The sequence below is a fragment of the Clupea harengus genome, chromosome 14, assembly GCF_900700415.2.
Source record: "Clupea harengus chromosome 14, Ch_v2.0.2, whole genome shotgun sequence".
Lineage (NCBI taxonomy): Eukaryota > Metazoa > Chordata > Actinopteri > Clupeiformes > Clupeidae > Clupea > Clupea harengus.
In genome coordinates, this window is record NC_045165.1 from 24169133 (window position 1) to 24186923 (window position 17791).

A 17791-nucleotide genomic window follows, 5' to 3' on the forward strand; every position below is an offset into this window, starting at 1 on the left:
TTATGTTTCATGTGGTGTTTTAAAAACATATTCTTCACTTTAGACTTGTTGAATTTGTAGACTGTAGTAGGGCACTTGTACCTGTCGCAATAAATTGGTGATTCTGACCCACTGTGCCTCTTCCGAAATTCTTAACTAGAAAAGTTTCTTCAGGTTCCAGTGTTTCCACAAATGCCGGGCTAGAGGTAGTTTCAAGCCCAAAGTTGCCACAAGCGTAATACTTTGAGGGAACTGGCTATCCTCAACTGGACTAGACACACTACAGTGAACTGTTAATGGTATTATATAGCGGTGGTTTGCCGACCAGCCTCTGCACTGGATCGAATGGTTATACGGGATCGTACCACAGCCGGGCACCGGTCCCTGAACCAAGTCGAACTAACAAGCTGCAAGGTCCCGTAACGGAGCTGTAAGACATCTGAGTTAGATCCAGAATAGTTTCTGCCTGTAGGGCCAATGATTTTCCGCGATAACGGAAAACGGACGGAATTCGCGGAATGAACCCTTTGAAACGGAATTGTAACTTTCAGACGTAAACATCATTTTGTGCATACAAATCGCCAAAATTCCCTTATATTTTGGGCTGCAAGGCTATATTTCTTTCGAATAAACACAACAACGATTGCAACGATGAACAAACATTAATTAAAGAACAAAACCACTGAGAAAATGTCACGTCTGCGCTGAACTCTGCTCCGGCCACGCCCCCCTTTTCAACGATTGACCCACACACCTCCGCTAAAGCCACATTCAGTCACATTCACGCGCTCGTCTTCCCAATCGCATTTAAAATAAAACCCGGTACTTATATACATTAAAAAGCTAGGACCTATGGCTGTGTTCCTAAGAGAGTGGAGTCAGACAAAGAAAATGGAGTCAGATCATATACGTTTGAATTAAGAAAGGTGTTTTAATCACTGTTACGTTTTCAGCAAAGCGAGGAGAAAGACACACCCACTCAAACCTTCCAGACGCCTATTCCCTCATTGGTCTAGGAAGTTACGTCTTTACACACTTAAGTCCAACAGAAGACTTCTCCAGGAGGTTCATTGCTGTTAAAGAGAAAAACGTGCAGGATGATGCAGGATGCGGTGCTTTCCGTAGTTTAAGAATCCATCCTAATAAGGGGAGGGAAGAATCCCACGTGGTTCTGTCTTTGCCCAAAGAAAACAACAGACAGGTGACCAGAGACAGAAAGGAGAACAGAGGAAAGGGAAGCATAACAGGATGTTCCACTGCTAGACCTTTCCTTGCACGTCAAAGGCTTAACACCCAGAGGAGACAGCAAGCAGCAGAGAGGCTGAGACACACGCATCCTAAAAATACCCCATCATTTGGACTGTTGATTCCTCTATAAAGTGATCCCCTTCTTAGAGGGAGGGCTGGTGTGTGTGTGTGTGTGTGTGTGTGTGTGTGTGTGTGTGTGGCATGAGTGATGCCACGCTGGGGTTTCATATCCATCAGACCCAGGCAGTTTTAATCCCCTCTGCCCATACTGTGCCTCCGTAGCGCTGTGGTTTAATTGACCGTGCATCATGCACTCATTCAAACCACAGCCCTTTTGTCCTGGGTCTCAAATGGACATGGGCCGTGTTCGCCAAGCTAATGGAAAGGGGGGGGGGGGGGGGGGACCCACACTCATCCCACAATGGGACCAGTGGCTCCAAAGAATGTCCACCTCAACAAGATAGCCACCAACAAAATCAGTACGTGACAACCAAGTAAGAATAACAGAACTGTCTCCAGAACTGTTCCTCAATACGAGACATCAAAATCTACGCCCCCACTGTGTGGCCTAACTGCTGATTCACCACGACATGAGCACCACTTCATCCTCCAGACTCACTGACCTCACACCCGTGAGATCCATGTGCTTGTGACCAACTTGAGCAAGTCTTGTGACGAAGCTAAAGAGCACCCCTTCCCCTCAGGCCTTTCCGGCCATCTTGCTTATTAGGGCCACCTCACCATGAGTAGCCAAAAACACTCTAAACCGGTGCATCTCCATGACGAGAATCCAGGGTTAACTACGCCTTGCCAACCTGCACTCATTTTGGGAGCTGAAACAAGGTCACTCCTTGTTTCCCCATCGCCAGGCTACTCCCGAGCACACGGCTCGGCTAGTGCCAGCCCGTCAGCTGACCGCCACCCCGGGGATCTCCGTGCCGAGTCATGGCAGAATGGGCCCTTATTAAAAGGCAGACGGCACAGACGGCACAGGCGGCGATACCTGGCGCCCTGGAGAGTCTGAATGGGGACTGGGATATCATCAGGAAGCAACTTGTTCTGCCACTACTGCCCACACTTCTATTCAAGGGCACTTCTCTGTGCTTTGGGGAATTCAAAGCGAGCCACAATCCATTTGCACACACCAAGCCATTATGCTTTAGATTCAGTTGAAGATCAAACTTCAAGATGTTTACTTACACTAGCAAATTATCACATGTACATATTTCATATATAAGATAATATCTCACTAATAAATCACTACTGGAAAAGGTAACAACCTCAGCCGCAAAAAGTAGGGCAGAGATACACAAAACACACGAGATGGGAATTCTGTTGGTGGAATAGATGTGTGGGGAGGTGTGTGTCACTGGCGTGATGGATGTGCTTGCCAGGTGTGCTGCAGCCACAGGAGTTCAGACAGTCTGGATGGTGGCAATCAGCGTCCATCATCCCTAAGCTGCACACCTCCTCCACTCCAGGGTGTGTTCTCTCTCTCTCTCTGGCTCTCTTTCTCTCTCTCAAAAGACAAGCAAGGGGAGAAGAGATGAGAGAATGTGGGTCACTGTGGACTGTGCCAGCCCATCAATGCAATGACCAACAGCCTTGGGGGAGCTTGCCTGAATTTCCTGTGCTATGTGTGTTGGGCATTGCATCTATGGGGTGCAACCAGGGCTCGAAATTAACTTTTTGGCTTACCAGCCAAAATGGCTGGTAGATGAAAAAAATTACCAGCCAATCATATTTTTTACCGGCCAAAATTAAACCTGGCATTTCAGACCTACTCTGACATTGTTTGACTTAAACAACCTTTACCTATGATTTCAATATCATTGTTAATCACTCTCAGAATGGATTAAACAAAATCAACTAATTTTACTTTTTTAAATAATTTATAAATTCAATTCAATTTTATTTATATAGCCCCAGAACAGTACAATTGTCTCAAGGCGCTTTACAGAGCCCAGAGCCTGAAACGAAAAATAAAACAAAAAACTTGTGTTGACAATAATACAACTCAATTCCATGTACTTGATGGCTGGTTTCCCTGTAATGTAACTAAACAGCCTGGTATTGACGTTGTTTCTGCCATATCATTTGATTTTGCATTGTTGGCTGACGTTTGTAGCTCGCTAGTCAATGGCAACTCCCCGTGCTAGCTAGCGATAGCTAGCACGCAAAAATTAGTTAGCTTAATTTATCGGGAGACGGGAGGACAGGGGATATCATTGCACAACAATAGTGGAGACAAGCTCGAAATCATATTATCGATAGTTGATTTTCTTGTCAGCCTGACAAGGAAGTATAAAACTTATCTAATGATGGATCCAGTAGGGTGACAGGCTAGGATAGCTAGCTGCTTAGCTGCTGCTAACATCATTCAGAGACAACAAACTTCTGGATTCTAGCTGACAGCTGACCGGTTAAAGCCCACTGACGTTTACCTTTGCGTGTGGTAAAGTAAGTTAGTCTGTTTCAACTTTTGATTCGCGCTCAAAATATTAGAACTTTACAAACTTTGTATTCGCGGGCAAAATATTAAAACTTTGTATTCGCGGGCAAATTGTTATAGTTGTATAGAAATTCTTAGAACTCTCTCCCACTGTTCGTGTTAACGTTGCAAGCGCGAATCAAAATATTAACCATGACGGGAGCGGTAGTCGGGCGCTGTATTCCGCAATGTCACTCGCCAAGTGGCGGGGCATCGGACACAATTTAGTCGCCAGCCCAAAAATCTACACGCCATTGGCGCTTGGCGGGTGCCAATTTCGAGCCCTGGGTGCAACGCTGCACAGCTTCACTCAGTGTGCCCTTTCTAGATAACACTAGGATACTGAGGCAAATTATATGATGAGGGCTTATGTATGCTTGAGGTCATAATACAATTTTTATAGTTGTATAATATAGTAGTTCAACTGCATAGTTCATGTATAAAATCACCAGATTATTGCTGGCTGGCTTCATGATCAGTTCATAGGTTTTACAATGAATTGAATCGACAGGAAACATACCCAAATGATCTAGTTTGCACTCTGACACAGCACTAGCAATACGACCATAACTGGAGTGGCTCCTCAACCTTATCAAACTTCGATTTACTACAGAAACACCCATTACTGTAGCTACACAGCTGACTGCGTTTCAACCACAAGTTTCTGGTTTCAGCCGCATAAAGACACGGTCTGTGTATCTAGAACATATCCTCGTATGATATCTCACTTTAGAGTGCTGATGAGAGTTAAACCAACTCATACTATTGTGCATCTAATGTTTCACACATTCTTTGACCGTGCGTATGAGGTAGATGGCAGGCTGCCAAGGTACAGTGGCCCGTCTATGTTGGGCACAGCCGTTTAGTCGGATATACAATTACCCCCTGAATGGACCTGCAGGGTGTCTCAACGAAGGATCTACTTACCAGCCAAAACAGAAGAGGGCCAGGTAGAATCCCAGGAGAGTGGCCACCACATGTCGGACGAACGGGCTGGTCTTACTGGGGTGCAGGTAGAGCCGGAACCAGAAGGCCATCAGCAGGGCGAAGAGCTGGCACACTACGAAGTTCACCTGGGAGGAGAGCAGAGAGACAGATCATTAGGTCTGATGCCACAGAACGGGCTAAATGTTCCGGAATAATCATTTCCCTTTGAGAGGGCAAAGAAGTTCTAATGCGGTTGTGAAGGTATGAAAGGCTTAAATCATTATTATATAATGATACAGAGATTATTGTGATAAAGGCAGTGGTTTGACCTGTATTCACTTGTGGTAGTGTGCCCGATTTCTTTACTTTAGCCTAGCACTTAACAAAGGCACTCACACACAAAACAAATCTGTGCGCACGCACGCACACACACACACACACACACACACACACACAGACACAGACACACACACACACACGCTGTAACAGTATCACGGGGATACAGCATTGACAGAGCAGAGTAGCTATCAGTGATTGATGATAACTCCCTGATATTTTCTCTTGCTCCGCTCCTTTGCGCCTCCCCGAGAGTACACACGGCCCAGAATGCAAACACACCTTTCTCCAGCCCGCAAGATAAGTGTGTTACTCAAGCTGCAAACACACCTTTCTCCAGCCCGCAAGATAAGTGTGTTACTCAAGCTGCAGTGATGGGCGATGACTTTAGTAAGGCTGGTCGGACGGTACACCCATCTCTCTCCTCTTTCTCTGTTCTCTGGATTTGCAAAGACTGTTGCCACAAAACTCCTCAAGTCCTTTGTCTTTGTCTTGGGTGAGTAAACGTATAACAAGAATGGCTACACAGATACATTAAGAGAAAAGCTTATTAATGTCTGGGACGCAAGGAATGCCCTACAACAACACCCCTGAGTTTACCAGGCACCTAGCCATGAATTCAGAACTGGTCTCAGATCTGTGCCAAGTACACTAATCCACCACTGTGAAGAGGAAGGAACGCATACAAAACAACAGGTCCGTCATACTAACAACAGCACTGTCTACACAGCGCTGATGACCTTTGATATGGTACCCGCAATGACCCCATCTGGGCAATCTAAAAGTAAAAGTCACATTCATCTACCCACCCTCCTCCTCCTCCTCCTCTCTATGCTCTTTCCACTAAGCCAGGGGGGAGGGGGGGGGGGGGTGGTCAACAATGCTCTGGTAGATAAAGCCCAGGATGCTCTGTGGATGGGAGATGCCCCTTTCCATTACCTAATGTGCAGCTTAGATATGGGAGCAAAGAGGCTTTTGTGTCATTATGCAGATTGTCAGGGCGCTGGGCACTGGCTGACGAGAGTTGAGAAACATCAGGGAGAGTGTGTTTACTCTTCGGAGAGTGATGAGGCCGTTGATAATAGCCATGTCTGACGCTGGGTGTGTGGCTTCCATGAGTTTCAACAGTGCACAACTTAGAGCAAACACTACCCGCCTCCGGTTAATGAGCAGTTGCTATGTTACAGCCACAGGACAAGCCGCTTTTGCCACACCTGTTGTGTCATCAGGAAGGGCATAATCAGTAGCCAGTGTGCTTGATGATGACAGCGGAGAGAAAGACGTAGATCCAGCAGCAGATAAGAAGATAGGGAAATTTCTAGTAACTCATCAGTCTATCACGAATGGCGTCGTCACCACCACGACACTACAAAGCAGTCAATTAGGACAAAATCCTTTGTTCTTTGAGTATTCATACAGGTGCCAACTAACTCTGTCTATTTCTGTTAACTAAAACTAAAACATAGAACAAAAAGACTGACCCTCATTCACTCACTCACTCTTCATCTGCAGTGCATACCCTGTCCCTTAAAATCACTCTGGGCATCGTCTCTACTTCACACTTCATGGAAAGACGGTGCGCGCCAAGTTTGGTCAGATGATGCACTTTGTGTGCCTCTGCTATTCATCACACTCTGTGACACTCCCACACCATCCAGGGCTGCAGACAGAGTCATTTCACCCTCCATTTCCCCTTTCCCCACCTCCCTCCCCCCCCCCCCCCCCCACCTGCCATCTCCCAGCCAGTTAGACCCCCACAGGAGCCCCCCAAAGAGACACCAGACACCCAGCCTTCAGTGATTTACAGTATGAAGGAATCAGAGGGCCTTGTTGCTTCCATGCATCTGACACAATACCCAAGTGTGGGTACGAATAAACCAAGAGCAGTCGAGGTCCTCAATGTTGTGTAAATCGCTCCTTTTGGGGACCGCCTCAGATCCTAGAACTCTGTGTACTCTGAGCGTGTCTGGGTGCTCCTGGGAGGTCTGGCAGTCTCTCTCTCCCGTCAGATGAACAGATGCCAGCGCCCCAGAGAGCCCATTAGGGGTGGGAATCTCTTGGCACCTCACGATTCGATTCGATTCCGATTCAGGAGGTCAATGATTCGATTCTAAAACGATTATCGATTCTAAACCGATTATCGATACTAAACCGATTATCGATTATCATTTCTAAACTGATAAAATGATTATCGATGCATCTCGATTTTTAAAACATTTGAGTTTGCTACTCAGTCTCAAATCGCTTCCTACTTTGTGTTTGTGATAATTAAAGAAAATCAACAGATGAATTACCTTCTCTATTTTTTTTATTAGAGAAAAAGCTTTTTCTTGTCACAATTATGACTTTCTATGAACAATGCAATAATCGATGCAGCTTCCATTTCAACACAAAACGGATGTGTAAAAAAAAATATATATATATATATAAAAAAAAATTTTTTAAATATATATATATATATATATTTTTTTTTATTTAAAAATCGATTATGATCTTTTCTGAATCGAGACAGAATCGTTATAGAGAGAATCGAGAGAAATCGAAGAATCGATTTTTTCCCCCACCCCTAGAGCCCATGGGCACTAAATCGCTCCACAGACCATAAGCATCCCTGGACTGTATTAGCGTTAGCGACCGTTTGTGTTGTAAACAGAGGCACATTGTTTCAGCTCACGCATGAACAGTCTGAGGGGCAGAGGTGTTAAACAATGGCATGTCACTGGCCCTTTGTCTCGCACGCCTACACGCCAGCACTAGAGGGGCTGAATCCACTGGACACATGAGCACCATATTAAGTCATAAGACACGTCGGACACGCTCATAGACAAGGCAGTGTGGCATCCTCTCCTGCATCCAACCGTGGCATGTCGGACACACGATACGCAACTCATGTACACGCGTACAGTCTGTGACCTTTGCAAAGGGAGTCCTGGTATGACTGAGGTGGTCTGAGCCCCTTGTCCTGAGACTCTAGGGGAGTGGACTAGCTCTATTAGGTCCATTTCATCAAACGGGATTTCTGTTTCCAAGACAAATATCTTTTGATGTGGAAAAGAACATACCATTCTTGACCTTTTCAGAGGGAGGGTCAAGTACACACGTCTATGGTTCCATTGAGTCGCTTGGAGAGGCTTTCACATTGCAGCAGATCATTCAAAACACCCTGAATTACTCTGGCCAAACTGAGACAAGAGAAAAGAGCGAAGGTGAGAACGAGGGAGATAGTGATAGAGAAAGTGTGAGAGAAAGAGGAATTAGTGAAAACTGGGAGAACAGACTAAGACGTACTGCAGCAAGTGCAAGAGACATAGAGAGAGACAAAGGAGGAAGAGGGAATCAATGCAAGAGTCTGATCGAGCGTGTGATGAGAAAAGGCACACAAAAAAAATTCAAGAGACAATTCCACTCGGAAAGGCAATTGCTCAGCCGAAACCTCTGAAGAAACCAACAGGCATTCAGGTGTCCTGGCTGCGCGGTGACTCAGGTAGCCAAACATAGAGCCACTTGCAGTGTTTTCCTGCCCCACTGATTGTGTGCTCTCAGAGCAGAGCAGGTGGCCCTGGGTGCGCCCGCCCCCCCGCCCGCAGCCATATGAATGAAGGCGGCCGCCTACTGCGTACCTCCGAGTCGGAGCCTGGCACAGCCCACAGCCCAAGGACTTAACAGGGGGAGTGTGCTGAGTATTTGCGTATTAATGTGTGTGTGTAAGAGAGCGAGAGAGAGAAAGAGAAAGAGAAAGGGAGAGAGAGAGAGAGAGAGAGAAAGCGAGAGTGAGAGAGTTTGAGTGTGCATGTTATTTTGGTGAGAGGGTGTGTTTGAACGTGACTATGCCCATGAAAGAGAGGAGTTCAGTGAGAAAGTGTGTGTGTGTGTGTGTGTGTGTGTGTGTGTGTGTGTGTGTGTGTTAACACCGGTGTGAGGATGGATGACGCTGAGGGCCTAAATATAAAGCACCATCACTGTGACCAATCCTCCTGCCAAGCACCCAATCCTGAACACGGCCAGTTCTGCAGCCAATCAGCTCCACACACATCTCCCGCTAAGAACCCACGACACATGTTCAGGATCTTAGCTTTAAGTTCATGTATGTTCCCATCATCTATAGGTCCAAGTGCTTCTATAAACACCATCCTATACTTAACAAAAGGCCTCTCTGCATCTGTTGGGGCTGGAGACAAGCTTTCCAATTGTTCTTTTCAAAAGCGTTTTTTTTCCAATGGCCTCAATGTCTTTAGAGGCTGTTAAAAATACGTTTTAAAGGCCTGAGTTGCTTGGCACACTAATTTGGCTGCTTCCTTTTGTCAGAGAGCCGCCTTTATCCAAAGCGACACTTGAAGAATGAGACTATGACTTCAGCTTTGTTAGCACCATGTCCTAACTAGTTTATCTACATGGGCTTAGCTATCTCTAGGCAGTCACCACATCCAGTAGAGGCTAAATGTAGAGCCAAAGAACCTTTTGTTAGCATAGGCTTCTTGATATCAGAGAAGGGTTCCGGACAGCTGGAAATGGTCTACCTTATAAAACCTTTCAACAGTTCCAGACTGTTCCAACACAATGTATACAGCAGGCACCACATCACTTAACGTGAAGTAAGTTAAGGGTAGATAATGTGTTTCAAAAACGACCACACAGTTCTGTGTGTTTGTGCATCTAAGTGTATTTGTCCGCAGGCTTTAGATGTCATTTCATGCTCTAAGCTGTATATAAGCTCTACTCGCAGCAGTATGCGCCGCTGTTTGCTGAAATAACAGGGTTGGTTTATCAAGTAGGCATCTCAGCCTGGGGCAAGAGCCAAAACAGAACCTGCCATACTAAGTCAACAGTGGGGGGGAAAGAACACATGAGGGGGGTAACAACAGTTTCTCCAAACACAAATGAATCGGTAGCTTTCTTTCTGTGATAAAAGCACTGGAGGGTTTATACACAATCAAAACATCTGCTACGCTTTCATTGTAGCGTTCCTTCTACTCCCCATTATCTATCTATCTATCTACTGTATCTATCTTCTTCTGGCAAGCTGAGACGCTTCGATCAGCACAGCTGATGTAGGTTAGGACAGAACTGACTGAGGCTCGTTCCTTCTGCCCAGACGCTGAACTGGGTCGAACTCCAGCCCGGGGGGGGGTACGTGAAAGCAGAGCAGACAGTTTCACGGAGGCCCCACACCTTCACACAGAGGGCTCAGGCCCATCTTTGGCCCCGGGAGATGTCCGTAATCATTAAAATGCTACCTCACTGCTGGATGAGCCGTGTTTTGGGGCAAAGCCAACCACCCCGCTCCCAAAATAGCAAGCTGAGGAATACACAACGTGTGTTTATTTTCACAGCAATCGCAGGACTGGACGCGAGTGCTTCATGTGCCGAGATGACAGGGTTATTTTTCACCGTTGTTTGTAAGCCTCTCCCATGATGTGTTCTGTTTTAAAATCAGTAGGTGATGTGGGGCAGTGGGGAAGGCTGCTTAATAGCAGCTATTTCTGAAACTATTTCTGAACAACATCCCCCCTGCAGGTATAGGGAGGGTTAGAGTGTGAGAGGGTGATATAGAGGGGATGAGAAGAAGAGGGCTACAGCAACAGACAGGAGACAGGAAAGGAAAGAGAGAAAGACTGAGTGAGTAGACAGAGGCAGAGGTGTGGACAGAATCAGAGAATGGGAATAAAAATGACAAATGGATGAGAAGGGATAGCAGTAGTATTTTATTGTGCTCTAGGCAACGCATAGTTTTTCAAAGCCTTCAAATGTGGTGTGTGGACACACCCATCCTTAAGGATGAAAGAGACGTACCATTAGAATGGTTGCACTGTCAGTCTACCTACTTAAGGACCAACCCAAATCGGGAATGGTCATTCCCATCAGACTCACTGTTGTCAGTTTCACCTTCACACTTTGTTGCGTTTCATCCACAGACATTAGCGCTTCTCCTTTGGCTACGCCTCTAAACTCATCTGCGACAGGCTCAGTCTGTTCACTGTCTGCCTATTAGCGTCCTCGTCACTTTCCTCCTGACAAGCACAAACAATGTGTCTCTTGCTCCGACACCCAAAATATGTCACGCTTATATCAGATGCAGTATGAAAGCCACAATCAGATCAGTCAATTTTAAATTCCAGTCATTTTAAAAGGCCAGAGAGTTCCTCTCTCATTTAGTAGTCTATAAAATATCTTTAAACTCAAGACAAGGGTCATCAGGGAGAGTCTAAACAAACAAAACTAATTTGCATCAAGAACTGAGTGCCTGTGCATTTAGCTTGTTGTGTATGCACTAAAGGGGTATTATACAAGAGTGTTTCCAATGGGTTGGCTGTTAAAATGGGATTTAGGGGAACACCAGCAAAGGTACATCCAAGAAATGAACACCAAGTTATCATGACCACTGTAGAGCTCAACACTGGCTATGGACTCCCTCTTATAGAATACTGGCTGCCGTTTTCTGAATATGCATATTTAATGAATTAAGAGATAAAGACAGGAGGAGAAATACAGAGGGACAGAAAGTGAGACAGAAACGGAAGACAGACAAGACTGAAACAGAGATGTGATCCAGTGACGCTGAGCAAAGCAGAGAAGGATGGGGTGGGGTGGGGAAAGGAGAGGAGAGGAGAGGAGAGGAGAGGAGAGGAGAGGAGAGGAGAGGACAGTGTCTCTCTGGAGTTGCAGCCTGCTTTCCATCCTCAAACCATCTGGCTTCTGCTCCCCCAATATGACAACTGCAGCTGATGGGCAGAATTAAAATAGACAGACAAAGAGAGGGAGACAGGGAGAGAAAACCAGACCGAGAGAGAGAGAGAGAGAGCGAGAGAGAGAGAGAGAGCGAGAGAGAGAGAGAGAGAGAGAGAGACAAAGTCATACTGAGAGGGAGAGATGGACAGGGAGCAAAGGAGATCTAGAGAAGGGGGGATGAGAGAGGAAAAGGAGGGAAGAATGGAAGCACAGATAGAGGGAGAGGGACTAAGATGGAAACAGACAGAGGAACGGAGAGCAGTGAGCACTAGACAGACAGGGGAGAGGCGGGGGGAACAGGGAAGCGCTGCGGCCAGTGACAGTGGATCAGCAGGATGCAGCAGTCAAGCCCAGCTTGAGGAGCATTCGGATGCAGCCCTGAGGATGCTGACAGGCTGAGGGAAGACTGGCTGATTCCTGCCTGCTTAACATTCATCCAGCAGCGCAGAGAAAGAGCCTGACACTAGGCTGCGCAGCTCGCTACTGCTCAGAGCTAATCTCCACACACACACACACATACAGAGAGACCACACACACACACAACCACACACACACACACACAGACACACACACACACACACACACAGAGCCTGACATCTGAAGCGACTGTGTTGTCACTGCACTCTGCTAGAAGAGGAGATTTCACTCATCTGAACCACCCAGCAAGCTTGAAGATCAAGTTTGTTGGCCACTTCACAGAAGCATTGGGAATTATCCAATTTATTGGGCCAGCTGTGTCTTGGCTTCACACTGTGTGTGTGTGTGTGTGTATGCGTGCGTGCGTGCGTGAGTGTGTGTGTGTGTGTGTGCATGTGCATGCGTGCATGCGTGCCTGCGTCTCCCTGACATCCACCACGGGTGGGCCAGGGCTGGGGAAGCAGGCAGTGTGTGGTCTTTAATCAGCCAGCAGGCAGCTTCTCTGACAAGGCACACAGGAAACCTCAAGCTCTCTGCTCTGCTCCACTCAGTAAGGGCTGCTGCTGCTGCTGCTGCTGCAGGGTGCAGCGTTACCAATACCATGTGTGTGCACAGAGAGAGAGGCAGGCAGGCACGGCAGTGCAGGCACCGGTTCAGAAACCACGGCGGACGCCTGCAGAGCAAGGTGTCGCGGTGCAGCCCACGCAGCTAAAATAGCTCTTGTCGGATTACCGCCCCAACCCAACGATACATAACGCTTGTCAATCAGCAGGATGCAGAAATAGAGGGGGAGGGGAAACCCCCACACATGCAAACCAAGCAAGGCCGGCCTCTCACCTGGGACATTTAGGGACTTTCACTGCTGACAGGTGAAAGTGGAAAAAGGCGGACAAACAATTCTCTTCTACACATTCACACACACACACACACACACACACACACACACACACACACACACACACACACACACACACACACACACACACACACACACACACACTACTGTAGCCTATTCATTCACTGAGCTAGAATCATATTTTGCTGTACAGTGCCTGTGTGTGGCCCTTTGTTAGGCAGGGCACTGTTGTGTCAGAAATACCACACTACTCCTAAAATTGTGGGTGTGTGTGGCAGTGGCTGCCCTGGCCAATCAGAATTGGTTTTGGCTTTTGGTCTAACATCAGTCAGTCTAGGTGTGACCGCTCCGGCTTCACACACTGAACTGCTCCATGTTTACAGATAAAAAAATAAAAAAAACACTACAGCAAACATTCCTGGTGGTAATGAGAGGAGAAGATGAAGGAAGATTGCGTGGGTCTGTGAGCGTGGGTCTGTGAGCGTGGGTCTGTGAGCGTGGGTCTGTGAGCGCGGGTCTGTGAGCGCGTGTCTGTGAGCGCGTGTCTGTGAGCGCGTGTCTGTGAGCGCGTGTCTGTGAGCGCGTGTCTGTGAGTGTGTACCCATTCCAAGCCCTGCCTCCAGCTCTAATCTTGAGCAGTGCCATCATCCATATCTCCAAATGTAAAGTGACGCGCCTCACTCATCAGACACCAGACTGGAACTCTGCCCCCGCAATTCCATTCTGAAGTGGGCCCTCATAGTCCTGGGCCAAACACTAAACAAGCAAAACCTGTTTCAATCAGCACAGATGCATCTGCCCACCAGACCACTCCACGTGCAACTTAATCCATTTATGAGGCAGGTGTTGGGTTATACGTGGGAGCAGCCAGGCACGGAAATGCAATGATATGGCGGAAGTCTTGGCCGCAAAACCTATTTGCCAGATACAGATGCTCTACACCCAAACCCGTTTTTTCCATCTATGTCTTGGACGCAGGAGTGTCCCTAATGTTGTGCAAGGTACTAGAACAGGGCATCTCAGCCATGTGCTTCTCTGAGCAGAGAAAAATGGCCACGTAAATGCAAACGTAAAAAAAAAAAACGCAGCACAATGACACTAAAAATGTGTCCACACATCGAGGGACAGTAGAACAAAATCACACCAAAAACTCCAGCAGCAGGCTTTGGTAAGACTGCCTTCCATGCCAATGAATAATGGAAATCAGACAGGCATCTATAATGCATGGGAACACAATACACACTCACAGAACAGTTTTGCGGTGGATTAAACATTCACCCAGTAATGGTTGTTGGCAGATCAAGAACAGTAAAGGAAAGGGAAATCCATCCCATCTCATCTCTGTGACACTGCTATGGGGGGGGGGGGACACTGTATGCCCCCCCCCCCCCCACCCCCCTCAGAAGACATAACCAATGGGCCAACATCCTGGATATTCACACTTCAGCACGCTTTCCCACTCCATTGAAAACTGCATCCAATCAACAGCCAAGATAACAGGCCCTGTTAATACTCTTGGATTGGGCCGCAGTTTGTAACTTAAAAAAAAAAAAGAACATTCCAAACCGGCATCAAATCTCCGGCGCCTTTTAATAGACTTGGGGGGTGTTAGCCTGGAAGCTGCAGTCAATCCCATTACTGTAACTGTCACTGAAATCTGAGGATGTGTGTGGGGCCTGCAGCCAAGTATAAGACCATGACTATGCAGAGGGGGCAGGGCAGAGAGTAGAAGACCATGACTATGCAGAGGGGGCAGGGCAGAGAGTAGAAGACCATGACTATGCAGAGGGGGCAGGGCAGAGACAGATGTGGAGACATCTCAGGCATGCCGCACTCCCGTCTCTCTCCCCCTCTGGTGGCTTAGCGAGCTTTACTGTACGGGGCAAGAATGTGGGGCAAGAATGTGGCTCTCGCTCTCGCCCCCCCCACCCCCCCTGTGCCAAGCCGGCAGCTACTGTGAGTCATTCCCTGGTATCAAATCCCACCAGAGCTATGCCAAAGTGGCATTTCCATAAGCTCCAGACTTTACTGAGTTCTATGAATGTTTACTAAGCATTCAATCAACGCAACATGGCTGTGTTGAGTACTGTAGACAGCACTGGGCCAAGACGTCTGGTCTGCATTTGCATAAAGGTAGGGGAATGAAAGGAATCCATTAATCTAATTTTAGTTGAGTCGGCAGGATAGGGTTAATTATTATTCTGCTTCTTTAGGAGTAATTCACAGTGTTTTAATAAGGGTAGGGAGCTGGGTTGGATTTTTCTCTCAGAAATTGGTGTTAACTTCTCCAGTCACGAGAGTTCTCACATGCCTCCATCCTCCTGTTCTTTAAAGCACCCATGTGCCTGGAGGATTATAGCAATGCTCACATAGTGGAGGTTACATTTACGACTGCACATAAACATCCATCGTCACTGCTATACAACTTATAAAGTGAGGATTGGAAAAACTGCCTTTTTACAGAACTCTTTCAAAACAAAAGCGATTTAAAATGTTAACTTACAGGGTTTTGCGGTTCATAGCCTGATACAGTCTAATTCCATACATTCAGTCCTTCCTATACTGCAGCAAGTTGATTCAAATCAAACAAACACAAACAGCATCCAAAGCAAGCAAGTGAGGAAGCACTGGTCAATCTGGCTCCTTTTCGTGATCAGGTACAGCAGGGACCAACCATAGCATGTGTTTCCTGTGAACTCAGGTGAGCTAATGAAATAGCCTTTACATTTTGTTGTTCTGACAGCATCTGGTTAGGTGCCCAATTTTGTTGTTCTGCTAGGATGTCATCAATATCCTCATTTCACATCCATATTCTACATCTTTTAAACCACAATTATATTCTATTTCTATGTGAGGCCCTAATGATGCTGAAAATAAAGAGCCATGGTTCCCCTACGAGCCAAACAGACACAAACGGTCACAAACAGGGCTACACTGAAGGTACCACACCCTATTAAAACCAACATGGTTCTGACTGAATTCTTGAAGCAACAAACAAACAATCCAAAACGTGAAAAACGCATTTTAAAGCAGCAGTCAGGAGCTTTGGTCTGAGACTAGTAAGCTAACTTTTTACAGGCATGCAAAAACCTTGCGTACACCACCAAAAGCCTATGAGGCACTGATAAAAGCTTGCAAACATGCTCACAGGTGTCTTTTGGCATTGTTGGGCTGTGAAAGCTTCTCTTACATTTTTGCAGGGTGGTCCAGCCCTGAACACAGAACTACATAGTGCATATCCTGGATGGCTAATGGGCTAACAGTCTGTCATATCATGATCACATACCATCAAAATTCATTTTGAGATGATGCCAAAACTAGTTGACCACGAAAACATACCTTGAAAAGTGGCTGATTGTTGCATAGTGTTTGATTTAAAAAGTCTGTGAAAATTGGGCTATTATTAACTCTTAACACAGCCGTAGTGCAGAATTCTTTATCCTATCCTGGTGGGATTAAAGAAGAAAAGAAAGATATTAATAATTCAAAGTCTGTAGTCAGAAAAATCACAACGAAAATAAGGCAGGGTAATAAATCTGGGGACGAGGCACAGCCACGTGATGTTAAAACTTTCTATTAATGGCAGTGAGAATAAGACAGTCCAGTCCAGGGCTCTCGGCTAAAATGTGCCTGCTGAGGCCTTCTCTCTCCCTGGCGCTGAGAGTCCTCCAGCTCGATTACAGACAGTATGGAAGACACACAAGGCTAGGCTGAAAGGAACTGTTTTCAGCGCCCCAACCGCGCCCCACCCCACACACACCCACTCAAACCATGAAAGCTTCACTTCAAAAGGAGCTTTCAGGGAGCTTTCATTTGCCGACTGTTTGTCACCCCCTGTCCAGGTGCCACAGTGTGGCTGAGAGTGGCTTCACAGACAAGTTCATCAGAAGAGAAGAGAAGAGAAGACACACCATAAGCTCTTTATGCTTCTGCATGCGCTACCTGACCCACACTGATAAGGCGCCAACACCATACACGAGAAACAACAACAACAACAACAAAAACAACAAACAGCTACACCTACGCCACCACCAACAGGGGCTAGATATAGCAAATGTTCAAACATTATCCTTTTAAAACGCTCCGAAATGCAGGATGTTTTTATCTTCCAGGGATACAGGCTACACCTCGCCACTCAGCTGGAGAGAAGGCCAACAAAACATCAGCGAACAGCAAGTCCTCAGCAATAGGATGCGTGTGTGTGTGTGTGTGTGTGTGTGTGTGTGTGTGTGTTCTGGTAAATGTGAGTGGGCACAATCACCTCTCCAGAGGCCTGTCTATCAGCAACAAGCCTGGGCTCTCACCCACCCACACTCACTCCCTCCTTTCCTCCCTCTCCAAGCTGGGCATTGGGAGGTGGCAGCTGGTGCTTTTGTTCCAAACAGCAAATAGCCCGGCTCTCTGTCGGCCAGTCGATTGGCCCGGTGCGCGGCTTTGAGGCGTTCGACAGTCAGCCAGGCATCCGGCAGTGTTCCATTTAATCAGAACCACAGAGGGAGACGTCAAAAGGAGGTCAGAAGCTGGCTGAAGCCAAATGCACTATCTGCATGCGGTCATCAGTGATTCATTAGGATGTCCATGCCAGGTGGTGGACGGGTGGGAGGGGGGTTGGTGATGCGAGGTTGGAAATGTTGTGTATGGGGTGGTTCCAATGACAGACGCTCAGCTCAACACCCAGGGTAGTGAGCGTTGGGTCTGTGGCGCTAAATATGTGGAGAAGATAGACCGGCTAAGTAAGTCGGGTATGTATGAGGTTGAAATAACTGAACCCTGACTGATAATGTCTTTAGCAGCTCTGGTCCTGAACGGGC

The 17791-nt window shown here is 46.9% G+C and overlaps 1 protein-coding gene across 1 annotated transcript in view; it reads right to left on the bottom strand.

Moving 5' to 3' along the window:
- The window catches only part of mboat2a (membrane bound O-acyltransferase domain containing 2a), a 61926-nt gene that overhangs the window by 28845 nt on the left and 15290 nt on the right, over positions 1 to 17791 (bottom strand). Inside the window, exon 2 of the mRNA XM_012823129.3 lies at positions 4646 to 4791. Coding sequence (XP_012678583.2) covers positions 4646 to 4791 — 146 coding nt within the window. The remainder of the gene's footprint in view (positions 1 to 4645; positions 4792 to 17791) is intronic.